Below are 27,419 nucleotides of genomic sequence, written 5' to 3' on the forward strand. Positions count from 1 at the left end.
AGGCTGTGTCATTACAGTGACTTTGTAGTATAGCTTGGTATCTGGTATTGTGCTTCCTGAACTTTGTTCTTCTTTCTCAAGACTGCTGCAGCTATTCAGTGTCCTTTTTTTGTTCCATATATATTCTTGAATTGTTTGTTCTAGATGTGTGAAATATGCCGTTGGTATTTTAATAGGGATTGCACTGAATCTATAGAATGCTTCAGGTAGTATGGACATTTTAATGATGTTGATTCTACAAATCCATGAACATGGTATATTCTTCCACTTGTTTATACCTTCTTCCATCTCTTTTTTCAACATTCTGTAGTTTCCTGAATACAGGTCTTTTACCTCCATGGTTAAGATTATTGCTAAGTATCTTAATTTTTTGTTGCAGTAGTAAATGGGATTGGTCTTATTTTTAAGCTTCTCTTTCTGAGAGTTCATTATTGGTGTATACAAATGCCATTGATTTCTGGGCCTTCATTTTGTATTCTTCTACACTGCCGAAATCATTTATTAAATCTAGTAATTTTTTGGTGTAGTCTTTAGGATTGTCTATGTACAATTTGTCATCTGCAAAGAATGACAGTTTTACATTCTCCTTTCCAATTTGGATGGCTTTTATTTTTTCTCCTTGTCTGATCACTGTGGCTAGGACTTCCAGTACTATGTTGAATACAAATGGTGAAAGTGGACAACCCTGTCTTGTTCCTGTTCTTAGGGGAAACGGTTTTAGTTTTTGCACACTGAGTATGATGTTGGCTAGAGGTTTGTAATATATGGTATTTATTATGTTCAGGTATGATCCCTCTATCCCCACCTTGCTGAGAGTATTTATCAAAAATGGGTGTGGGATTTTGTCGAATGCTTTTTCTGCATCTACTAATATGATCATGTGATTTTTGTCTTTCAATTTCTTTATAAGATGTATCACATTTTTTGATTTGTGAATAGTGTGCCAGCCTTGAATCCCTGGAATAAATCCCACTTGGTCATGATGTATGATCTTTTAAATATAATGCTGGACCCATTTTCTAATATTCTGTTGAGGATTTTAGCACCTATGTTCATCAGGGATAGTCACCTGTAATTCTCTTTATTTGTAGTGTCTTTATCTGGTTTTGGAATCAGGATAACACTGGCCTCGTGAAAAGAGCTTGGAAGTATTCTTTACTCTTGGATTTTTTGGAATAATTTGTGGAGGATAGGTGTTAGTTGTTTGAATGTTTGGTAAAACTCCCTTGTGAAGCCATCTGGGCCAAGGCTTTTGTTTCCTGCCAATTTTTTGATTACTGCTTCAATTTCATCAGTTGTTATTGGCCTATTCAGGTTTTCTGATTCTTACTGAGTTTTGGAAGGAAGGTTGTATTTTTCTAGGAATTTGTCCATTTTGTCCAGGCTGTCCAGCTTTTTAGCATACAGCTGCTGTAGTATTTTCTTACAATCTTTTGTATTTCTGTGGTGTCATTTGCTACTTCTCCTCTTTTATTTCTAATTTTATTTATTTGGGTCCTCTCTGTTTCTTGATGAGTCTGACTAAAGGTTCATCAATCTTGTTTATCTTTTCAAGGAACCAGCTCTTGGTTTCACTCATCTTTTGTACTGCTTTTTTAGTCTCTATGTCATTTATTTCCCCTCTGATCTTTATTATTTCCTTCCTTCTACTTACTCTGGGCTTTTCTTCTCGTAGTGTTTTGAATTTCCCTCTCAGGACTGTTTTGCTGTTCCATAGATTTTGGGTTGTTGTGCGTTCACTTTCATTTGTTTCCAGAAAGCTTTTGATTTCTTCTTTGATCTCACTGGTAACCCTTTCATTGCTTAATAACATGCTATTTAACCTCCATGTGTTTGAATGTTTTGGGGGGTTTTATTGAAGTTGATCTCTAGTTTTATGCCCTTGTGATATGAGAAGATGCTTGATACGATTTCAATCTTCCTGAATGTGTAGAGAGTTAATTTGTGTCCTAACATGTGGTCTATCTTTGAGAGTGTCCCATGCGCACTTGAGGAGAATGTATATTCTGCAACTTTCAGGTAAAATGTTTTGTAAATGCCATTTAAATCCATTTGATCTAATGTGCTGTTTAGAATTGCTGTTTTCTTGTTCAGTCTTTGTCTCCATCTATCCAATAATGTCAGTGGGGTGTTAAAGTCCCCTACAATGATTGTATTGCTATCAGTCTCTCCTCTACAGTCCTCCAGAAGTTTTTTTCTTTATTTTTAATATATTTGGGTGTTCTTATATTGGGTGCATTTATGTTTACCAGGGTTATATCCTCTTGTTAGGTTGACCCTTTTAGTAGTGACCTTCATTGTCTCTTGTTATGGCTTTCATTTTGTAGTCTATTTAGTCAGATATGAGTGTTGCTACCCCAGCTTTTTTTTCATTTCTATTTGCATGGAAAATTTTCTTCCATCCTTTCACTTTCATCCTTTGTGTCCTTTTGTTCTGAGGTAGGTCTTTTGTAGACAGCATACATATAGGTCATGTTTTCTTATCCATTCAGTTACCCTATGTTTTTTGATTGGAGAATTTATGCCATTTATATTTAAGGTTATTATTGACAGGTTCTTATTTATTGACATTTTTATTCTTTATGCCTGTGTTCATTTTTCTCTATTTCTTCTTCTTACAATAGTTCCTTTAGCACTTCTTGCAGTGCTTTTTGGGCAGTAATAACCTCTTTTAGACATTTTTGTTTGTTTGTTTTTGTCTGTGAAGCTCTTTACTTCACCTTTAATTTTGAATGATAGCTTTGCTGGATAGAGTAGTCTTGGTTTCAGTCCCTTGCTTTCCATTACTTTGTATACTTTATGGCACTTCTTTTTGGCCTGAGTTGTTTCTCTTGAGAAATCAGCTGACAGTCTAATAGGAGCTCCCTTGTAGGTAACTTTCTGTTTCTTTCTTTCAGCCTTTAAGATTTTGTCTTTAATTTTTGCCATTTTAATGATGATGTGTCTTGGTGTGGGTCTTTTGGGGTTCATCTTGATTGGTACTCTTTGTGTTTCATGGACTTATGTGACTTTTTCCTTCACCAGGTCAGGGAATTTTTCTATCATTATTTCTTCTAACAGGTTCTCTATTCCTTGTTCCGATTCTGCTTTTTCTGAACCCCTATGATGTGGATATTGTTACGTTTCATGTTGTTCCAAAGCTCTCTTAAACTCTTCTGCTTTTTAATCATTTTTTCCAAATGCTGCTCTGAATAGATGTTTTTTTCTACCTTGTCTTCTAATTCACTGATTCAGTCTTCAGCTTCATCTAGTCTATTGTCGATTCCTTCCAGGGTACTTTATTTCAGCTATGTCATTCTTCATTTTTTATTGGTTCTTATTCATTGTTTCAACATCTTTTTCATGCTGATGTAGTTCTCATTAAGTTTCTTAACTTCTCATTAAGTTGTTTGTAGTTTCTATGAAGTTGTTTGAGCACCCTTATACCCATTACTTTGAATTCTTCATCTGACAAATTGCTTGTCTCCATTTCATTTAGTTCCTTTTCTGGTGATTCCTCCTTTTCTTTCATTTGAGGTTTGTTTCTTTGTCTTCCCATTTTAGCGGTCCATTAGTTTACAGTGCTGGATGAGGCCAGTCAGGCCATGGGGGAAAGTCCATGCATCAGGAGGTGACGGGTCATGGCAGGTCTAAGCCGTCGGTCCGATCTTCAGGTGGAGCCAGGTTAGGCACGCTGGGTTACTGTGGCAGGTATGTGCTTCTGGGGGGGGGGGTGTCAGGTTCCAGTGGGGTCTGGTTTTCCAGGGGCGTGGGGTCAGATATGCCTGGTCACAGAGGCAGGTGCTGTGTCTACTAGAGTCAGGCCATGGCTACAGGGCCAGTTGCAAAATGGCGGGACCAGTTGTCCAGGGTCACTGAGCCAGGCACAATGGGTTGGGATGGCAGATTCGTGCATCTGGGGCCATGGGGTCACAGTGGCAGGGGTGGGCACATGCCATCAAGGCAGTGGGGCAGTTGTACCAAGGGTGCTGGGTCAGGCATGTGGGGTGGAGTGGCGGGTCTGTGTGTCCAGGATGGCCACATGTCAAGGAGATGGGGCAGGCCAGGCCTAATATATGTCAAGGTGTCAGGGCAGCAGGGCGCTCTGATCCTTAAGGGGGCAGGGTGGCTGGGCATGCCCTATTTATTTATAATTTATTTTATTTCTTTTTAAAAAAAATATATCTTTATTTCAGAGAGAGGAAGGGAGAGGGAGAGAGATAGAAACATCAGTGATGAGAGAGTCATTGATCCCCTGCCTCCTGCACTCCCCCCACTGGGGATCAAGCCTGCAACCTGGGCATAGGCCCTGACTGAGAATCGAACCATGATGTCCTGGATCCTAGATCGATGCTCAACCACTGAGCCATGCCAGATGGACTATTTTATTTCTTAATCCTCACCCTGAGTTGATTTCTCCTTCCTACTGGACCTGGCAAAGGCATATTTAAAATTTATAGCTTTGAGACATTTCATTATATAGGCAATTTAATTTTTGATTCTTTTTTTTTATATGGTCTTCATGGGAACTCTGCCACTTGAAAAATTAATTTGTTGTTGGCAGAGAAAAAGCCCCAAATTTTGCCAGCAATTTTGTGGCCAGTTTTGAAACTCAAGTGCTCTCAGTTAATTTGAATGGATTACTCAACATTTGCCTCACACAGAGATAGTAGATGCTGCCAAGAAGATTACTATGAACTAAGATGTTTTATGTCAATGTAGAACCATGAATGAAAGCTGGAATAATGGTGTCTTTAAAATGCTTACCACTTATTTGTAAATGGGTTAATGAGAAATTTGCTGCCCTGAGCAGACTGATGAAGAAGTCACTCTACCTACACTTACTCACATACTTATGTATTTGATTATGCACATGTGACTACCCTACTGGGGATTAAGTGCATGCAGAACAAGGACGTTTCCTTTCAGTTATGTTGCATGGCCTCTGGCTTAATCTGAGTACTTAGTAAAGGTAGAAATCTTACAATTAAAAAAAAAATCTCAGAAGCAATAAAGTGGCCTATAAAGCAGGAAAATCATACCTTTGAACCAGGTGGGGCTGTCAAGCCTAAAAAGGCATACACTGCATTATTTTCTCTGGCTTCAAAGAAGGCATCATAATCCTTGGTGAAAAAAAAAGGCAAAAAAAATTAGCAATATGCAACAAAAAAAGGGAAAGAAAAACAGGATATTTATTCAAAATGGCTTGACTAATCAACTTCCTTGGTGGCAGTAGGTAACTACCTTCTATAATGCTAGAATTGTGGAAAGGATAGTAAAGAGGCAATGCTTATTGGATCTCATTTAATGTAGATTAGAAGATATGCTGTTTTGTGGTGCAGAAACTTCAAAATGGCTTATTCCATATCATACAGAATTGAAATCTGTCTTTGGTCAAGCAGCTTTCTCCACAGCCCAAAGCAGCCAACTATTTGCCAGTAAGGGGTTACTGATTCTAGCAGGAGTTTGTTGTTCCAGTTTCCTCTTATTTTTGTTCCACTATTTATTAAGTTAGAAGTGTCTTCAGAACCTATGGTAGGCTATATATTAGCTAGATATGCCCACAGCCATAAGAATAGTAAATCTGTGCTGTGTTTGGAGAAAGAGAATGTGATTTTCATGAAATATGACCAGAAGAGCAAACAAGCTACTGAAAGGTTTCCATCTGGGGAGCCAAGAAAGCCTCACGTGACTAAATTTGGTTGGGCTTTCTTTTCACCATCATCCTCTAAGCCACCAAATATGCTCCAAAAGTAACAAATAGAATGCCCTAAATTTGAGTATGGTATAATCAATAGCCAACCTACTTTGAAAACACAGCCATTGTCTATACCTGGCCTTAGTTTGTTTGATTTAAAACAGAGAGAGATAAGCTTGGGATTTTACCTTATTTAATTAGAGGTAGAAAGCACTCATAATTTGCTAGTTTCTCTAGAGATTGCCTCACCAACAGATCACAGTGTTACAGGGTTATTTTCTAGCATGTATAATTCCTGGCACCTGGGGGACCTGGAGGTAACAAGTTGAGAACATCTCAGGCTATTGGTCACCCTATATTTGAACCCCACCCCAGGAAACATCAGAATTTTCCCCTTATTTGGGGATTTTTTTAAACACAGAATTGTTTAGAGCCCCTGGAATCTCCACATGGGTTGCTGAAAAGCATCTGTTTGTGTACCTTAGATGTTGGCAAAAGAATAAACCCTAAACAACAGGCATATATGAGCAACCTCCTATACTCTTAGGGCTCACTACTCAAAAGTAAAACTAACTGGATCTTGATACCAGTTCCATACTGAGACACATAATCTATAATCTACTCAAGGTAAACAAACAATATAGATCATACCTACACCCAACGACTTTGAAGTAACCTCAAATCCAACAGTCATACAAGAGTTATTTCTTACTAACATCAAATCAACAAAAACAATGCATATCAGTCTTTAAATTTATGGGAAAGAATATAGGTCTTCAGCTTTATTGAAATCTGATAAAAAATGCTATGTAGGGGACTCTTGTCTTTGTTTCAAGTGTTTTAGATTCAAAGTCTATTATCATTTGTTGTCCTTGGACTTAGCAAACACAAACAGGTTTGTAACTTTGAAAGAAAAGAACATTAGTTTCTCAATTAACCCAGATTAAATAATTTAGTCAGCAAATATGTATTGAGCATCTACTACATTCCAATCACCATTCTTGGTGCTAAGAATACAAGAGTAAACAAAACAGACTGTGACAAAGTCTGCTTCTTATATAGGAATTCTCTTGAGGAAAAAAAATTATTTACATCTCTGAGATTCCAATAATATTAATCCAGAATGTATTCAACCATATATTGGTATCATATTATTTATCATTTCACGATAATGTGTTTTAGTTCTTCATATACAAGCATAAACTCTTTCAAAGCAAAGATTATTTATAAATTTTGTATGTTCTGTATCAGAGTCTCATGTATGTAGGTAAGGTAGTTGTTTCACTCACATTCCAGTCTGGAAATAAGAACCTAAACCACCATAGTTCAGTGTTTCTCAATAGGAGGTAATTTTTCCCACAGGGACATCTGGCAAAGTCTGGAGACATATTCGGGTTTTCACAACTCTGTTGGTGCTACTGGCATTCAAGGATAGAAGCCAAAGATGCTTCCAAATATCCTATAATGTGCAGGGCAGCTGCCCACAACAAAGAATTGTCCAACCCAAGATGTTAGTAGTGCCAAGGTTGAGAAACCTTGAGATAGTTTAAACAGGGAATTTAATATGAAGAACTCCTTAGAAAAGATTAAAAAGCTGAAAGGCAAACAGGTGATGGTGAGGCAACCCAGAGATTAACAAACAGTAGGATGCTGCTACCAAATCTAAGGCAGAAGGAAAAAGTAAAGAAGGTAGTATTACAGGACGCAGGAGCTGGGGTACCTGGTAGAGCTGGTACCATAAAGATTCAGCCACTGTCATGGATCCTCCAGATAGAAAGGAGGGGGATACTTTGATTTTTCCTCTCCTCCTGTCCTCCACTCTTCCAACCAGTACCTCCTATCATCAGCCAAACCTAATAGGCAGTCAGCTGGCAATGTAATTTGCTGTGGTCAGACCTGCCACATAATGGAGCAAGAAAAAAATGAAGATGGGAACTTTGAGTAAAAAGGGAAATGAACAATGCAGTGATTTAATAGAAAGAGTAAGAGCTTCAGAGTATGACATATCTAGGTTTAAATCCTAGCTGCATCACTTATTAATTGTGCAATTTAGGAAGTCAGTTAAACTCTTCTAGGCCTCAATTTCCTCATCTATAAAATAAAAATAACAATTACCTATGTCGGGGCATTAGTATGAGAACTGACAGATATAATACGCACAAAACATGTAGCACGATAGCTGGCATGTGATGTTTTGTATGAATGGTTGTTATATACCCTTCTAAGTGCCTATATAAGGACAAATCTTCATTTTTGTTATTATTAAATTCTTAACTCAGTGCCTGGCACACAGCAAGCACTCTCTAGAAGTTGGATTCCTTTTTGACTTAGAAATGTTTATGTATTTGGTTGAGTCTCACCCTCTCGCCCCTTCTTTTTCATCTTCCCATTTCTCAGTGATACTTGTGTTATTTCCATAGCATACTCCATTCCCTTGCAGTGTGGCTTCCGAAGGAGAAATAACCAGGTAAGTGTGGTTTCTCAAATGTTGCCTTTATAACCCAAAATGCGTTTGTTTTCAAAAAATCAAACAAAATGAAATGTCTGCTTTAAAAATGAGAGATTAAGACAATATATGCTGGCTTAGATTGGACTGTACGACCCCTGAGGCCTCTTCCAACTACTCAGATTCACTAATTTTCAGAAATTTCAAATATAGAGGAACTATACTATCTAAATGGATAGCATAATTGCTTTTTCCTTATCTGCAGAGTTTGTCTTTACACATTGGCTGTGTTTGCAACAACAGATAAGATTTTCAAGTACCCCTCCTCAGAAGTAACCAATTCACAGACAAACTCTATTGTGCCAATGAACTTCTCAAATTTACTATATCCGTCCCATATATGCTTTGAATTGGTACATGAAAAGATCCCCACCAAAAGTGTCTCTCCTATATAGGAGTGTCTCACTCCTATATAAACCTATGAACTAAAAGATATGGATTGCTGGCTCTAAAAACATTTGTTCCTCAGCCATGCTAATTCTGAGGAGATAGCAATGCAAATAATTCTTTATGGAAATTCTTACAGCCCTTACTTATGCTTTCTCTACCATGACTGCATAACCACTCTCTGATTGTTTCAGGTAAGTATGATTCTTCCCACACCCCACTCCTAACCACCTCCTTAAGAGAAGAGATTGTGTTTTATTTATATTTCTACTTGCTATTGTGCCTAGAATGGCCATAAACTACAAATGGCACTTAAATATACAATGAGTGAAGAATGAAGGAAAATACCTCATGGTTTAAATGAATGGTAAACAAGATGGCATACTTGAAAGCACCAGTCACAAAGCAAAAAAATTTTCTTCTCGTTCCTTACATAAGTTCAATGAGCTGAATTAAAAATTTAGCAAAATTCATTAATGATACCCAAATAAAAGTATTACTGGTTTCAAGCAGAAAATAAGGCATTCCTCTTTTTAAAAAAACTAATGTTAATCTAAATAAATCAAATGGCTGACCTCTTTTCAGTCTCCTTCATGGACATACCAGAAAGAATAATACAATTGCTCTGGTTGGAATTAATATGTCCAAAATCTGTATTTATATACACTTACAAGTAGTTTTTGGTGGATGACTCATTTACCTCCTACTCATAAGCAAAAGGCTTCAGCTGCTTAGGATGGATGCAAAGAATGAGCAGGAGAAATGATTGTATGCATATCTGGGCAAGAGGTTGAAATGGATAGGATGGATTTGAGGCAATCCATTTGAAAAGACCCTACAAAAACCCAAGTATTTAAATTGATTCCTTACCCCACGGTACTGGCTTTCATTGAAAATCTGAGGTGGTAGGGGGTATCCGGTGGCTGGTCGATTGTTTTCAGGTACATTTTCTCTCATCCACTTCCGATTTTCTTCATTGGCAGCAATATCTTTTTCTTCAAATCCTATTTTGTTAGCTTCTAAAAAACCAAGCACATCTTGCTGTTTCTTCTTAATCTAGGACCCAAAGGACAAAAAAGTATATTATTGAACAAACAGCTTCCATTATTTTCAAATTCAATAAAAGTCAGTGTTTATGAACTAGCATAAATAAATTCAGACATGGATCAAGATTTGTGGTTTCACAGAAGATATATGGTTTTCCCTCTTTATTATTTTGTTGTTAACAATGTCTCACATTGAAGAGCTTTCAGGACACAAATCTTTTTTATCAAAATGACTTTTTCTTTTTTTTCATCAAAATTTCCCACATCTAATGATGCAAGAGTAAGGCTAGTTGATGCACATCAATAACCTAAAATACAGTTAACTCAAAAGTATGAGTAGTGGGAAGCTTTGTTTTCTGGTTATCTATAAGCCTTTCATAGTTTCCGCCCTTGTTGAAAGTCCTTGCAGACAACCCGAGTCCACTACCTGTCTTAATAAACATCATGTAGTGAACAGAAATGAATCTTTCCTTGAGAATGTTGCAAGCCTCAGAGTCACTCTATGTCTCGATGTTCCTTGTTTAGAACAGAAACTGAGTAAGAAGATATGAGCTAAGTCTGCTTGTATACTAAGTCTAGAATACACTTGTACCACTCATTAGCCCTTAACATGTGTTGCTAAGGTATCTTTCATATGTATCTGTGCTACTTCTTCAGCTAGGTTAACAGGTAGAGATAATACATTTGTTTTGTCTCCTAATCATACCTAGAAGAAAGTTTTAAAATAGTAAAATTAATATTAATTAAGCTTCTCCTCTAATATGAATTTCTTTTAGAACTTTAATTCGACACACTATGGTAATTTGTCCAAATTTAAAATTCTTATTTAACATTTCTGAGGTGCAGAGCACAATCAAAAGTTTCTTCATGGAGTCACAATAAAAAGAAACATGGGGTAGAAAATCAAAAATATACAATCAAAAGAAGCAGTCTTCCCAATGGAAGTAAAAATACAAAACAAAAAACTTCCATACAATCAAGTCCTCTCTGGATTTACACACACACACACACACACACACACACACACACACACACACACACACACACGCATACAAAGAGGTTTGTATTTTTGTCCTTCTAAGTCGCTTATGTGTAAGTAATTTTCTCTGTCATCACATAACCCCAAAGAAAAAAATTCTCAATTTCTCCCAATAAGAACTGACATTTCTATAGGCTATTTAGATCAGAGTATCGAATGCCCTTCTTTAAAGGTCAGTAATTTTTCTAACAGGAATCCTATTTCCTTATTAGCTTATAAAATCAAACTTTCATTCCTAAATATAACATATACCCCCTTTTAAATTTTGAGAAAAATCAATGTAAAAGTCAAATAATCAAGAGTGGGTGTCTAATGGACTAGACCAGTGATTTTTAACCGGTGCACCACAAGAATTTTTAAAACATGCAATATCTGACTATTTAGTCAGAGGCCCTGACTTCTTTTCCCTTAGATTGTCAAATAAAAAAAAATGACAACAACCCACATAACAGTTGCCATCTGGTGTGAATGAATCAAAATTATACCTATTTTTTTGTCAGAATGGCAAAAAATATATTTTTTGGTGTGCTGCAGAATTTTAGTAATTAGTTTATGTGTGCTATGAGATGGAAAAGGTTGAAAATCTCTGGACTAGACACTTGATAGAAGGTTCAGTTAACTCAGTGGTTTTCAATCTCCATGATGCAACAAGAAGTATTGAGTTAGTGTAAATTATATCAAGTAATTTATCTATCATTTGCATATTTACAAATTTAAGTAGATATAAAGATACCCCATAAATATGGTACATTGAGGCACTTGCCATTGCAAAAGATATTTTTTTAATTAATGGAGAGATAATGTTTAGTTAAGAATTATATGTGGCCCTGGGTGAATGTCATCTGTCATGTTTTTGTAAGACAAAAAGGCAGAGGACTTTTAAGATAAATGATTCTTTGAAGCCTTTTTACCTTAGTGAATGCTTACTATGTTGAGAGCACTGTTAACTCTGCCGAGTTAAGATGGTGGCCAAGCTTGTTATCACTGGGCATTATAGTATACCTTCACTGGTATCTTTACCTTCCAGCCATTATCTCTGGACCACAAGTATTTCTCCCATGTTCTAGAATTACCTGACAATAAGTACACATGCAACCTATAGCACTCTACAGCTCCATAGGGCTAAAGAGAATAGACCATAATAATACTTTTTTTTAAAGTAGGTTCTGTCCTGTTAAACATGAACATTTTTGTTCAGCTTTGAATCTTTGGGAAATGTAAAAAAAAATGTTTCCTAACTTGTAAGTCCAAAATTTCACATATCAAATTTATTTCCAGCAAGGGATATTTTATATCTAAAGAGTTATTGCTTTTGTTATACACTTACAGGCACATGTTTACTAAAACACATCCTGATAAAAGGGCTTCAGGTGATGCTAATTTCCTAATTCCCCAATTGGACTGAAAATCATACAATGCAAGAATAATTAGCAATGGGTGTCACAAGGGTTCACTAAGGAACAAAATTTAAATTTTCTACAGAAAAAATATTTTGGAGTTAAAAAGTTATCAGTATTCTTTTCACCACACAAATGCACTTCCAAGTGGACAATGGCACTATCCAGGAATTTAAATCACTTCTTCAAAGAGCAAACCATGCTCCTCACCTCCATCCAGTGAGTGCCCGGTTATTTCTTCCCACATGTCAGGGTTTGAAATTCAAGGTATCCTTCCCTCCAAAGACACTGAACAGGGCTATTGAGGAATGCTGCCTGGAGGAAACAGTTGCTTCCCAGCTAGCCTCAGTAAGCTTCTTGTCTGTCATGACAAGGATAAATTTTCTTTTAAAGGAAGGAAACTGACAAGGTATCTGTATCTGTTTTAGAAGGAGCCCAGTGTGAATGTTCAAGTTTCAAAGGAAGAACGAAACTTCAATAATCATACTTCAAATGGGAAAACAAAAGTCTTTTTCATGAAGTGTCAATCTACCATAAAACATTTAATCAAGGTGGGGTTTTATCTTGTTTTATAATCAACTTCTGTCATGTTGTCTCAGCCGACACTTTTTTAAACTTATTTTTTTACTTTATTTTTATTGTTGACACTATTACAGATGTCTCATTTCCACCCCTCCCTTTTGTCCACCTCCACTCAGCCTCACCATCCCCCCTTCCCTCTGGCCATCACCACATTGTTATCTGTGTTTATGGGCTATGCATATATGTTCCTTGGCTAATACCTTCACCTTCTTTCATCCAGAACCACACCTCCCTGCAACAGCTACCTGTCTGTTCCATGTATCCATTCCTCTGTTTCTATTTTGTTCATCAGATTCATGAACACTGACAGGGGTTCCGATTATAATGCACTAAAATCTAAAATAATTATCCAAAGCTGTATTTAGTAGCCATTTCAGCAGTATTTCTTGGGTACTTATTACATGTGTAAAAACTTTATTTTAGGTTTTCTTACATGTCTAAAGAAAAACAGAATAAATTCCCATGCGGGATTACAATCTAGTGGGAGGGATTAGACATAGATATATTCAAAAGTTCAACTGCAACATGGCATTTAAATATGAAGCTAAGATAGCCATCCATACAAGGTGCTTAGGTGAGAGAAGCCTAGTGAATGACAAAGCAACTGAGTGCAAAAAATTAAGAGAGAGGTCCAGCTGGGCGTGGCTCAGCCGTTGAGCGTCGATCTGGGATCCAGGCGATCGGGGTTTGATTCCCAGTCAGGGCACATGCCCGGGTTGCGGGCTTGATCAATGGCTCTCTCATCATTGATGTTTTTATATCTCTCTCTCTCCCTCTCCTTTCCTCTCTCTGAAATCAATAAAGATATATTTTAAAAAAAAATTTAAAAAAACAAAAAACTAAGAGAGAGCAAATGCTTATTCCTACAATTGATGCCACTAGGACTAAGCTTAATAATGATATCACAAATGCTATATACTACATCCATGAATGCAATTTTTAGTTTTAGTGAACGGATAATGTAAAGTTTAATATAACTGGCCATCTGTGAAAACTGAGCTAATAAATGTTATAGCATAATGCACTAGAGCAATGAAGGTATAGTAGTACAAAATAAACTTGAAAACTTTCTAAATGGATGCTCACAATTTCTATGACTAAATTCTTACACATAATTAAAGCCTATTAATGAATAAACAATTGTATAGGTGTGTATTTTGTCATTTTCAATAGGTCATAATTTTTTACCTAGTCAGCTTCTGCAAAGAGAAATTCAAATATATATTCTCTCCAATTAGCTCTGTTTATTTTGAATGCTACTTAAGAAGAGCCACTCTATAAGAAAATAATAACCCTGACTTTGCCTAAGGATTTAACAGTGGGGTGAAGGTAAAGTGAATAAAGATCATTTAAAACTGCCTTTTCAGTTTTTTGCTAATCTACTTTCAAAACATCTCCAGTTAGTCTGTTTGCCACTGTGTAGCCTTTGATAACCAGAGAGATCTCTGTGAGTTTTTGTTTGTTTTTGTTCAAAATATTACAGATGTCCCTTTTTCTCCCCAATGACCCATTCCACCCCGTCCCACTTCCCTCCCCAGTCCCTCTCCACACCATTGTCCGTGTCCTTGGGTTGTATATATATGTATATGAGTTCTTTGGTTAATCTCTCCCCCTCCACCCACCCATCCTCCTCCGTCCCTCTGATATTCATCAGTCTGATCCATGCATCCATGTCACTGAATCTATTTTGTTCATCAGTTTATAAAGTTCTTTAGATTCCACATATTGGTGAGATCATGTGATGTTTGTTTTTCTCTGCCTGGCTTATTTCACTTAGCATAATATTCTCCAGGTCCATCCATATTGTGTGTTTTTTAAATGAATACTGTCACGAGCCCTTAAGCCACTGGCTTCCTATTGTTTAACCTGCACAACCACAGCAAGAGACAGTTGTTTTCAGCTTGTCTGTTTTGCATTATTTTAAAAAATACTTTTATCATAATCAGCAATGTACAACTTGTAATTCATAACTCTTCACTAGCAAGTCTGCAACAAATCTGAGTTAAGATGACTATTAAGAATTTTCTTCGTCTCCCACCTCTACTTATAGGGCCCTGGAGTTCTCTCCAGAAAGATCCCAAGATGTGGCAACAAATGAGCACAATCTAAGATTTGCTATTTTACTGCTGCCAAAAGAAAAAAAAAAAAGTACTGTTATTATTTCCTTTTTAGTTGCAATTCTAACCATGTCTAAAGAGATGTTAAGGCCCAAATTATTTCAAAAGTAGAGCCTGGTATGAAAAGAGGAGAAATTAGATATTAATGGTAGTTTCTCAAAAATAGCTATGTCTTAATGTGGTCACAGTAAAGAAAATTCAGTGATGCCCATTTTCTGGGTTACATAGGTTTTCCTTAAGTAAATGAAATAGTCCTAAATAATCTCATCTATACAGCCTTTTGTTATCTGGCACTTATGTTTGCCTATACTTTTTTCTAGAGTCAGAAAGAACTTGAGTCCCTCTCCCATTCCTTCAGAGATGGCTTTCTGTATAGACACAGGAGGCTGTGAAATATAAAGCACTGGGGGTACCATCCTGCCTTAAAATTCTATCCTCTGATGGCTGAAACCCTACCATTACTGATTTACTACTTTGGCCTTTATAGAAAGGGTAGGCAGTGTGCATATTTGGAGTGGAGGGAAGGACTACCTGGAGAAACACAGGTAAGGAATACAGTAGCATTCATTTGTCTGCCCTAGAATTGTGTCCATAGTTGTTACTATATAAACTCTTAACAGTGGATCACATGAAAAGCAGCAGGAATGACCTCCCTGGATAATCCCAAGAGGAAATTTCCAAGCCTTACTATATGTTAGTTCTGGAATAAGCCCTGCAGAAGATAAAGACCTCTAAGGAGAAAGGGAGACTAACCCTTACTGAGTGCTTGCTGAGTATGAAGCTCTTTGTGAGGCTATTTATATATATCCCTTCAAATTCTCACAACAATTCTGAAAGGTTATAGTATGATTTCTCCTACTTTACAACAAAAGAAATTGAAGCTCATGTAAGTTAAGGAACCTGCAAAATAAGACAAAGCTTTTAATTGCCTGCACCAAATCACAAATCTAAATCTATCTGACTGCAAAGCATGCAGGACATACTGTAATTCCTAATCTAGCTGGGGAGATAAGACTGACATATATGAAAGAGTTCCTTATAACCTATATGATACTGACTAGAAAGACAACAAAAGTTGAGATATCTTATGTTCTCTTCCAAATAGCCCAATTTATTGGATTTGAATTCCTAGTTACTATGATTTCTTTCCCCTTGACCAGTCTTTTACCCCAATGAATTCCTAAGCCCACCAATTTGTGAGCTTGTTTGCACATAGGCAGCATGCACACAGAAAAAAAATGGGTGAGACCTCTGGTTTCTCATTAACTGCATGGAGAACAATGCAGCCTAGGTCTTCCCGTTGTGAACAACGGGTCAGCCAATTAAAAAAAAAGACATCAGGCACTTAATAGTTCTCAGTGGGCAAAGTTGGTATGGAGGATATTAATTTCTGTACTTTAAATTTACAGACAAGGAAGTTAAAAGACATCATATCCTTCCCGTTCTTTTTTTTTTTTTTTTAAATGAGCAGTGTACCTGTCACTTAAAAAAAGTCCAACAACCTTTCTAAGGAACAAAATGATCAGAACTGAGTCAGTAACAGACAAAAGGACTAACGTTCCTTCTGCCTCTGGAAAAGAGTATGGACAAAGACAAGTTCCAGATAAGAAAAGGCTTATAGATGAGGTTATTCAGAACTGCCATATCATTCAGTCAAGAAAAGCCTTTTTAGTCCAGAATATGACCATGACTGTACTTTTACCTCCTGCAAGTGAACTTCATCCCTATACAGTCTTATCAAATGTACATGCCGAGAGAAGTGTTAGCAGGTTAATAAATGATAGACACACATTTCACCAAGGGCTAAAAGCCACAAAATTGAATCATAAACTGGAATCTTACTGCTACTTTGGATCCCTGTGACCAATGTCAATTTCACCCCAAAAGCTTAACTTTCAAGGTTTTGCATAAAGGCCTGGCTCTAGCTACCCCTCTACGGATATGCATTCCCCTCCCCTCCCCGATCAGATCAAGTTTTCCCTGACTCTATTCTACTCAAGACCTCAGGGCTTTTTCTCTGTTCCCCTTCAACTGCAAGTCTCCCCTTTCTCCACTGATGCAATTCTAACCACTCATCCAGGATGACTTCTGTGAAGCCCTTCATTGGCCACTCTAGCCCTCACTCTTTGAATTCCTCCAGTCTGTATTACTGAGTTTAGAGCTTAATCAAATACATGTAATACCAATGTTTGGTAATCTCGCCACTGGCCAAATTTTCTTCTCTTCAATTAGTTATTTCCTAAGTCACCTGAAAGTATGAGCCATGCCTTTTTCTTATGTCTATCAATAGTGCTCACCTTCAGGCTGGACACAAAGTAGATAATACTGATTAATAAAAATATTGTTTTAAATTCAGCACTACCAAAAATGCTTTAGTCTTTTTATTTTAATAAACTTCAACTTTGGAATAATTTTAGATTTACAGAAAATCTGCAGCTATAGTACAGAGAATTCCCAAATAGCTGTCATTCTGTTTCCCCTGGTGTTAACATCTTACCTTACAGTGGAAATCAACATGGGTATAGCACTATTAATTAAACTCCAGGCTACCTGAATTTCACTAGCTTTTCCACTAAAGTCATTTTTTGATTTCAAGATCCCTTCAAGATATTCTTTTCAAGATACCTCATTACTTTCAGTCATGTCTCCTTAGTCTCCTCTGGTCTGTGACAGTTTCTTGAATTTTTCTTGTTTCCCATGATTTTGACAGTTTGGAGGAGTACTGGCCAGGTATTTTGTAGAATGTCCCTCAATTCATGTTTGTCTGATGTTTTTCTTTTTTTTTTTTTTCCTGATCATTAGATTGGGACTAGTGATTAGTGGGAAGAATATCACAAAGAAGTACCTTTCACATAACATTATAACATGATATCAACATGATTTATTGATCATGGTATTAACCTTGATTACTTGATTAAGACAGTCTCTTCCAGCTTTCTCCACTAAAAAGTGACTATTTTTCCCCTTTCCACACTCTGTGTTTAGGAAGCAAGTAAATAAGTCAATTATACCTCAATAAAACTGGAAAGAAGTCAGTCCAGCCATATAAAAGAAGCAATGTACTCTTTTGAAAACTTGAAGCATTCAGGAAATCTGACAATACTTTCTAAGAAAGTTTGAGAAAATGCAGGTAGTTATAATCAGCAACCTATGAGAGCTTATTCAAAAGTAATATACATCCGTCTTTGAAGGTGACTAGGCTGAATTTCTCATAGATTAACTGTTATCCAGAAATATGTCTTCAAACAAATTCCCTGTATTAAACATCTTCTGCATCAAATTAAATGGATATGTTCTCCAAAACGGATTAGAGATACCTCAGTCTATTAGTGAATTTTAGTTATGCTTTAGCTACCTTTTTCAATATCGGATAGTTTTGTCACTTATATTACTGATGACTGTGGAATTTTCAATATGCCTATATATATATTTCATTTACCCAATATTTGAATGCAGAAAGATATTATTTAAGGATTACTGTTTGCACACAGACTCTTTTCCATCCCCAACTAGCAAAGTAAGTCTTTATTCTCTAAAATACCACTTGGAAATCCTAGAACAAAGTTGATTAGAAGATAGACCCATTAGAAATCTCCAAAGCCCAACAAAGCACATCACTGCTAGCACATTCCATGGCAGGACATAGCAGCAGCATTAAGCAAAGCTAGAAGGATTAAAGTTCAAAAGTTTCACAAACGTTAGAATTTCTGTGTTCACAGAAACTTTGGGTTCAGCCGGCATAGAGAGACACTTTGAGGTATCAGAAGGTACTCAGTAATTATTCCCAAAGTCACAGAAATTTCAAGTTGTGGCTATGTTCAGACAACTCTGAGAGACAGATACTGTTTTCCTATTACTCATACCAATTACAACTACAATTTATAGAAGGCCAATTAAGTGACTGTAGCTGAAAGTAGGCATTTCACATATGCTATTCCTTTACTATTCATAATAACCCTGTAAGATAGATATTATTGTTGCTGGAGGATTGGCTGGTAGGATTCCTCCATCACTAGTGGGAGTGGGGTGGCTCTTGTGATATCTTCAGAAAAAGAATTTTCTAAGACTTGCACAGGAGAATGAATTATTTTTATTTGTGTGAAATTATATCCCTCAGTTTGTAAAGTCCACTTGTCTTTAAACCAGTCCTGGAAAGGTAGAGCTGGGGGTTCAGCAGGGCCAGAAGCAAAACCAGTGTCCAAAGTTTCAGTTCCATGGTAGAGCTGGGTCCGATGTAGCATCAGGCTAGATTCAGTTCATCAGTCCACTGCGTAGGTCCTGCATTACCATGAGCCACGTGGACTAATGCAGGGGAGCGTGTCCCCTGCGACAGAAGTCTTAAGAGATCAAGAGGGCAAAGAGCACAAGGGTACAAGAGAGAGAACTCCCTTTGTTCAGAAGTTTAAACAGTAAATCTTCCCGGGCTTTTCAGGAGCCATGCCTATTTTGGCCACTGACTTGCTCCCAGGTGTGACTGATAGGATACACATTTTCCCACATCACCCAGACCTTACGAGGCATATGTCTATTCTCCAGTCCCTTCCCCCAGAGATTTGCAGGGAATAGACTTGGAGAGTGTTAAATTGTAAGTTTTGGGCAAAGCTGCATAAATGGCATGTCTATATTATCTAGTCTTTCCTTTATTCCTTTCTTGTTACTTAATAACCAGGTTATTATTAACAGTATCATTATTACCACCATTTTACAGATCAGAATACTGAGGTTCAAAGAGGTTAAGTTATATACACAAAATCATAAAGCTAGTGGGTGGCAGGGCCAGCATTCAAACCTAGATGTTCCTAACTCCAAAGCTCAAGTTTGTTCCATTATATTTCCTTGTCTAGCTTCATGGGTTTTTTTTGTATAGATTTTTCTTAAGAAATTTTTATATAAAGTTGACAACTTCTTATAAAGACTAATTAATAACACTTTTTAATGTGTTCTTACTATATAATTTAATTCTACTCACCAGACTAAGTTTTTTCTTCCATTATCACTGAAATGAGGATGTATATACACAATTTGATCAATCTCCACATCATTATGAATAAAAAGTAACAGTAATACCCAATTCCAATTCTGAGATTCTCTGCTGCTAGTCTTGAACCCCTGATTAAGTAACGTTAGGGGCTACCATTCAATCAAGGATGTAGTTGCTACATACACATTGGATCTCAAGGCCATTGTTCTTACCTTAATATGAATAAAAATAAAATAAAATAGAGGTATTATTTATGGTCTCAAGGAATTTATAAATTAGAATTATAAATTCCATACTAGCAGATAGTTTAAGGAATGGAATCTAGCCAGTTTTTTGTTTTGTTTTTTTAATTCTCAGCCAAGGATATTTTTTACTGATTTTAAAGAAGAAAGGAGAGAGGGAAGAGAAAAAAACATCGATGTGAGAGAGAAACATCCACTGGTTGCCTCCTGTACATGACCTGACCAGAGATTAAGTCCTGACTGAGAATCGACAATGCTCCAACCAACTGAGCCACCTGGCCAGGGATGCCCAAATCTTAATCAAAATCTGGCCTCTTTCTGCTGCAGGGAAGTAGGTGGATTAAGGATGGGCTAATAAGGGGAAACAAAGGGAACACGGACTCCACCATAGGGTGTGCTAACAATGGGCTCTTGAATTTTATAGGTACCAGGTCCTTCTCTGCATTGCACCAAATGAAATCTCATTCTAAAGTATGATATAATAATAATTATGTATTAAGTGCTTCTTATGGGCCAGACACTATACTAAGCCCTTTACTTGTTTATCTTATTTTATTCTCACAATAATCTTATGAGGCATCTTTTACTATTTTCATTCCAGATACAGAAACAAATGTTTGTGGATTAAGAACTTTCTCCAAAGCACACACTTGCCTGAGATCTGTCAGAGTAAAAAGCACCTCTTAAACAGTACAAAGTAATGTACTACCATGCTTGTTATCTCATACTAATTAAACTGTAAACTTAATGATGACTCTTTCAGTACAAATATGGCTCATAAGTCTTTTGTATCATTCTTAATTCCAAAGGTTGGCCTAAAGTAAGAGCAAGAAAACCTGTTGATTATTTTAAAGGTTTTATATATAGAGTAGATTTTCTGAGATGACACCTTCCATTCTTTTCCACTCTCATATTCTGTGTTAATGAAACAAAGAAACATGCCAACGACCAATAAAAGACTGGGAATTTAAGTCTTGGTAAGAAAAAGTTACAGTAAAGAAGCAATGATTTATAAGAATTCCATTGCCTTTACCAGAAAAAAACAAGTTGTGTTTCCATTTAAAACTGTCATATATTTGGACAAATAAAGTGTGAAGGTAAGGACATTTTAAAATGCTTCCACAAAAGTGTCAGTGACTTGTCGCCATAAGTGGCTATCGGAAATGAGTGCTAAGGGAGAAATAAGGTAACAGGTACTTTTGTTAATTCAGTCAAAGTCAAATAAAATCTGTTCTAGTAGTTTTGGGAGAATCCTTAAAGCAAAAGTTTTCCCTGAAACAAATCACACTAACTTTTATACTCAAATATCAAAACAATATTTGTGACAAGTGATAACATATGTGGATCTTATATTCCAAAAACATTCATGCTAAGGTTGCACTAAGAATTTAAAATTAAACAAGTTCATTCCAACCTCCACCTCCCTGCACTAATCACTATTAACAACTCAATACAATTGTTTCTATACAGATTTTAATTCTCTTTAAAACTCTTGTCATAGTAAAATGAAGGGAATTTGCTTGATATATGAAGCGGTAGAAAATTCTGGTGATTTTATAGTCAGCAAAGATGTTCTTCAACTCACTACCTCTCTATGAAACAAGTTCTGGCAGTAAGCAAACTTAATTTCACAAACCACAGCTTTCTCCTAAAGCCATACTTCCTGAAAACATTGCAGAACTTCTAATTCTGGTCAGACATATTTTCCAGGCAGCTTTCCCATGTAAGGATAAGCAAAAGCACACAAAACCTCCAAGAGGCTGATGTAAGGTCACAGGGCAGGCATATGAGAACCAAATATGGTAGCTAAATTCTCCAGCTCACAACAGATACTTTTTTTTAAAAGGCTGTAACCACTAATTCCAAACTATCAGTTCTTGAATCACAAGAAAATAATACGTAATTCATCTGTTCTTATTAGTTACCTGGGTGACAAATACGAGCCAGTGTGCTGTGTAAAACATTAGCTCTGCCTTTTTCTTCTTTTCCTTTTCTCCTGCAGGAAAGCCTACTGTGAAATGTGCTGCTAATGCAGAGATATTGAAAAACAGGGTACTGTATCTGAATAAACAAATTAGTCCAATCTGCGACTGTACATAAGGAAACATAGAATCCTCAAATGCTTCTATCTCATTATAAGGAAGACACGGTCCTACACTATGAACCAGAAAAATATCCATATAAGTTACATAATTTTGTACTGAGAAAAAGTCCTGAGGGGATCCTTGTCATCACTTGAACTCCAGGATAGAATAAAGCCCTGAGATCTGGCCCATGGCCATAAAGAGAAGATAATTACCTCTACTTCATACTGCTAAACCCTCAAGATTAAAAGCAGGTAAGATACTGTCTCTCCAATGATGACGGAATTCCAATTAGCATTATCATATCCCTTGGCAATTTTGAAGGTTGTTAATTCAGTCAAAGTCAAATAAAATCTGACCATGAAAACATTCATGTAAAAAAATCAAGTAATTTTACTTCAAGATTCCTAGTTTAAGTAAATAATGTGAAAGAGGGCAAGAAGTATGTGCCTGAAGAGGTTATGCAATGTTTTGGTATGTTTTTGTTGGTGGTGTTCATTTGTTTTTCAGTGGTGGAGGATTGCAGATTGCCTGCATATCCAACCATTCAAACTTAGTCAAGTAAACAGTGGTGTGGCTATTTGAAAGACTGCAATGAGCACATTGAAATTGACCACTGTATGATTATGTAACAAGGAAAAATATTATGATAACGTGAGTGAAAAATAAGTTTAGACAATCATGTAGTTGCTATGATTCTGGGAAAAGAACTGTGTATATTTTTAAAAGACTAAACAGGAATTGAAACATAATTATTATGAGTGCTTAGAGATAGTAGGAGTGAGTGCTTAGCACATTGCTCAGGAGACTAATTGAGCTGTGGTAGGATAATGAGATTATAGAGATCTTTCCACCAAACTTTTACAGTGATGTTCTATTGCTTAATATAAGTTTTAAAAATACTTCAAAAATCAATTCATGTATATTGAGCTCTTAGTAGAGGCAACATAGTATAATGGAAAAAGACCACAGACTATGGAACCTGTGGTAGACACACTCTCATGTTGCCCCTGATGATCCTCACCTTCTCACTCCCTTGTATAATACCCTCCCTAGAACATGGACAGAACATGTTGCTTATTTCCAATCAATACAATATGGCAAATGTGATGGGATGACACCCCAGTGATGATGCTATGTCATCCAAAGCTTTATCTTTCTAGCTGATTCACATTACTGTCTCTCCTCCCTTGTTGGCTATGAAGAAGCAAGATGTCATGAGTACTACAGTCTCAAGGAAATGAATTCTGCCAACAACCACATGAGCTTGAAAGTAGATTATTCTTTTATAGTGGAGCCTCCAGAAGAGAAACCAGTCCTAATTGACACATTGATTGCAGTCTTGTAGAGGACCCAGCTATACCAGGACTCCTGACCCTGTGATATAATAAATGTATATTGTTTTAAGCCACTGAATTTATAGTAAGCTGTTAGACAACATAGGAAACTAATACAGAATCCAACTGACTTGGATTTAAACCTCAGATCCTCCACTTATCTGTGTGGCTGAGTTGATTAATCTCTCTGAGTCTCAAATTCCTCACTCATTATGAGACAAGCCAGTAAGACAGGACAAGTGGAATAAGGAAACAGATAGATGAACAAACTGGCAGAGCAATTTACAGCAGATACAGAAGGTCTGCATCCTAGAGATAACATCTAGGCCCCAGTTGTATTTCAGCTCCAAGCCCAGAAAAGTAGCAAAACCAGGTGGGTGACACCTGGACCAGCTGAAATAACTAAGGACACCCTGCTGACACTGACCAATCAGTGGAAACCACGAGCCTGAAAGAGCACACTTGGAAAACTGATGAATATTCTGCTGAAACCCTCTCTTAAGATTCTTGCCTGCAAGAGAAAGATAAAAGCCTCAGACAAAGAAACCAGCATGCATCTTCTCCCTCTGGGACACCTCCCACCATTCCCTTTTCTTCTTCCCTCTCTTCTTCCCCACAGGCATGCATCTCCTAAACTCTAAAGGACCCCAGAAAGCTTACAACCGGGGCAGTGGCAGCTCATCCCTGGTTAATTTCTGAACCTGTCCCCAAGATCCCCTTTTCTCTTACTCCCCAGAGAGCTAAGGCAGCCCAGCCTAGGCTCTCTTGTTGCTTCTTCTGTGCTAAAGTTTTCCTTGTTTTACTGTCCCCAGCTTTAATAAATGCTCCCTTACAGTCACCTAGACTCACATAGTGAAATTTTTCCTGCCAAGTCAAGAACCCATACACTACTTTAGGCAGACCCCCTCAGGTCCAGGTTCCTTGTCCAGTAACAATTAATTGAGAACAATACCCACCTCCCAGAACTGTAGCACAGAAAATTATAGATAAGAGAAACAATGTACCTCTCACACTGCCTGCCACAAAGTAGTCTAGATTGTAAATCATCATCTTTTTCATGGCTAGAACCTTGTCTATTTTGCTCATCATTTTATCCAGTGCCTAATATATGTAAATTTATAGCAAATGAATAAATAAAAATAAGCTCTCAAGGTATGGTAGTTACTATTTTAAATATGTATAAGGAACTGTAGTTATACATAACTGAGAAAGAACCCCTGCCCTCAAGGTATTAAAAACATTGAATTACACCATGGTATACATTCATAATATAGGACGGTCCTTCTGGAGTAGTATGATATTGAGGCAATGCACAGGAAGAGTTGCAATTCAATGTAACTTTTTGATAAGCTGTTACGAATATTATTAGAAACTACTCATGAAGGTGATAAAGTGTTTAAAGTAGGTAGTGTAGTCCCTAAGTAGTCACTATAAGGAAAAAATGATTTGTAAAATGCTGGGCTAACTCCTGAGCATTCATAAAGTCTAGTGACTTTCTTCACTCACTTCATGGGACTCTTAGAAGCAAGATGGGCTGTTTAGCACACCCAGAAAACATCTGAGAGACCACTCATACACTGTAAATTTCTCCCTGAGAAACCTTAGAAAGATGCAACTATTTATTGCATCACAGTAAAATTCCAGAAGCGTTGTGCTCAAGAAAGTATCAATCAAAGTAAGTGATTTTATTCTGATAATATGAGTCTAACAGAAAGTTTATCAGCAGTTAGATATTGTCAAGCGATACATTTCTTGAATCCTAGAATCTATTTACATTAAAAAATCCCGCCATACTGTAAAATTGCTCTTTTTTTTAGATTTGCTACTTTACCTGGCATCTATTAAACTTTTCCAAATGCAAAAGAAATATCATTCCCAATTGTCAGATAAATATGCAGTAGAAAAAATTCCAAAGTTAATTTGAACCATAAACTCACAACACAGCTAGTGTTCACTGTAAAAATCCAAGAACATTTGTTTCTGTGAACAGGGAAAGACCAAAAATATTGTGAAACAATGACTAAGGAAGTCATTGATTTAATCTCTGAAAGTCCCCAAAATCATTCTATGAAAAAAAGGTCAATCAATGCTCACATATACAGATACACACACACATTCTCAGAAATGCAAATTCTAATGACTTTAGGTTGAAAGAAAATAATTTCCATTTCCGTTTACTTTTTAAAGGGAAAAAAAGCTGTTTTGCATACATCTTATTGCATTTTCAAACCAATAAACTTCTCTTTGCAAGAACATAATTCTCTCTTAGTAAAATAAAATATTTTAAGACAATAGTTTTACAAATTCAAGAGTGTTATTATGGTGGCAACAGAAAAACGGGGAACAAAACATAAAGAATTATTCAGGGAGGTTTAACCTACTGCTAAGGTAGTAGGCAGAGAATCTCAATCAAGTAGGCAGAGAATCTCAATCTAACACGCAGCAGGAAGCAAAACATCAAAAACAAGGAATAACCAAAATCTTTTCATATATTGATCAAATTCATAGAAATGTCATAAACTGCCTCAATTCAACTTAAATTCAATTTATTTACCCTCAAAAATTACTATTCTATCAAATGTATAACAACAGGAGATATCAAATCTTTGTACACATTATTTAACTAGATAATTTTCACAAATCGTTGTTAGATTTTTAGATCACAGGGTCAGCTTTCCAAACAATGAAAACTTTGTCTAACTAAATAGCACGCTTTATTAATTTCATATGATGAGACAAATAAGCATGGCTTTATTCTTTTTTACACATTGAAAACAAACATAGCCTCCCAATTTTAAGCCAACCTTTAGTTACAATCTATTCAAAGTAAAGGACATTAAGTAGCCTTACACAAACATATGATGATTGCATTTTTTATTCTTTTTTGCTTTTTATGGAATTTGCAAGGATCTCCAAAAAGAAACATATATTACTAAATTTTGTTTAACAATCTAAAAGCTGTTTATGTGCATGCTTCTTCAAGGTTGTACAGGCTCAGTTGGTAGATAATACTTGGTCCAAGTTACTTTCACACTAAAAAAATATATATGTATGTCCCTGGTCACCTTCTCTAGACCCTTTTGGGAAAATAACTGTAACCAGAACCATGTGATGGCAGGTCCATAGTATAATCTTTACACCTAAAAGGCTGCCCACATCTTCAGAAAACACCAAAAACCAACCAACCAAACAAACAAGCAAACAAAAATACTACCTTTTCAGGTACCCTAGCTGTAGTACTGATGTATTCCTCTGTAGTTGGTTAGGTGATAACATTTCATTATGAAGGAAATTAAAAATACTTTCCTTTAAAACAGGGATGGGGAACATCCAGTCTGAGGGCCATATATGCCCCCGAAATCATTTGGTCTGGCCCTGTCAAGGCAACTGCAGGTGAAGACTCGAAATTCAATAAATCTAGGTGCTTTTTTCATAGATAATTTTTAAGTTGATAATTTTTATGGCCCGTGAATGATGTTATAAATATACAAATGGCCCTTGGTAGAAAAAAGGTTCCCCATTCCTGAAGGAAACATGGCAATTCAATAAATTCTTTATCTTGACTAAAACAAATTCATTTGCCATAGGAAAAATAACTACTATGAATCCTTAGATGAGCAGTGTGGTCCAGATGAACATTCCAAAGAACCTTATGAATGTACTTCCAGATGCAAGCCAATAAAGCTTGTTCTAAACTGTTGAACTGAGAGGAACTGCCATGTATTGCCTAATTAGTTAAATAGGAAAAGAACCAAAGGATCTGAGAATTTAACCAACTATTCAACTAAGGTTGCTGAAACAAAAGAAACTTGGATCATGTAGTTCTGTGGGCTCTCTGTGCAATCAGTGTGTTTCTGTGCAATTTAATTGCTACGGTTGTTATTTGGACTATGACCATCAAGAACAATAGCATATCCAGCGATAAAAACTACTGTCAAGAATGGTGAAAGACCTGATGTTTTTACCTTACTTGCAAACTAACAAGTTTTAAAGATGATGGCAGAAAACATGAGAATTCTGGGTC

At 36.5% G+C, this 27,419-nt stretch overlaps 1 protein-coding gene across 2 annotated transcripts in view; it reads right to left on the bottom strand.

Annotated features, from left to right (window-relative positions):
- SH3BGRL (SH3 domain binding glutamate rich protein like) overlaps nt 1-27,419 on the bottom strand; it is a 98,830-nt gene that overhangs the window by 4,949 nt on the left and 66,462 nt on the right. For both annotated transcript variants that reach the window (XM_016205126.2, XM_016205127.2), the window contains 2 exons: nt 9,441-9,626; nt 5,022-5,102 (listed from right to left, as the gene is read on the bottom strand). In XM_016205126.2, the coding sequence (XP_016060612.1) occupies nt 5,022-5,102; nt 9,441-9,626 (267 nt within the window). The remainder of the gene's footprint in view (nt 1-5,021; nt 5,103-9,440; nt 9,627-27,419) is intronic.

This window comes from Miniopterus natalensis, chromosome X (assembly GCF_054644295.1).
Source record: "Miniopterus natalensis isolate mMinNat1 chromosome X, mMinNat1.hap1, whole genome shotgun sequence".
Lineage (NCBI taxonomy): Eukaryota > Metazoa > Chordata > Mammalia > Chiroptera > Miniopteridae > Miniopterus > Miniopterus natalensis.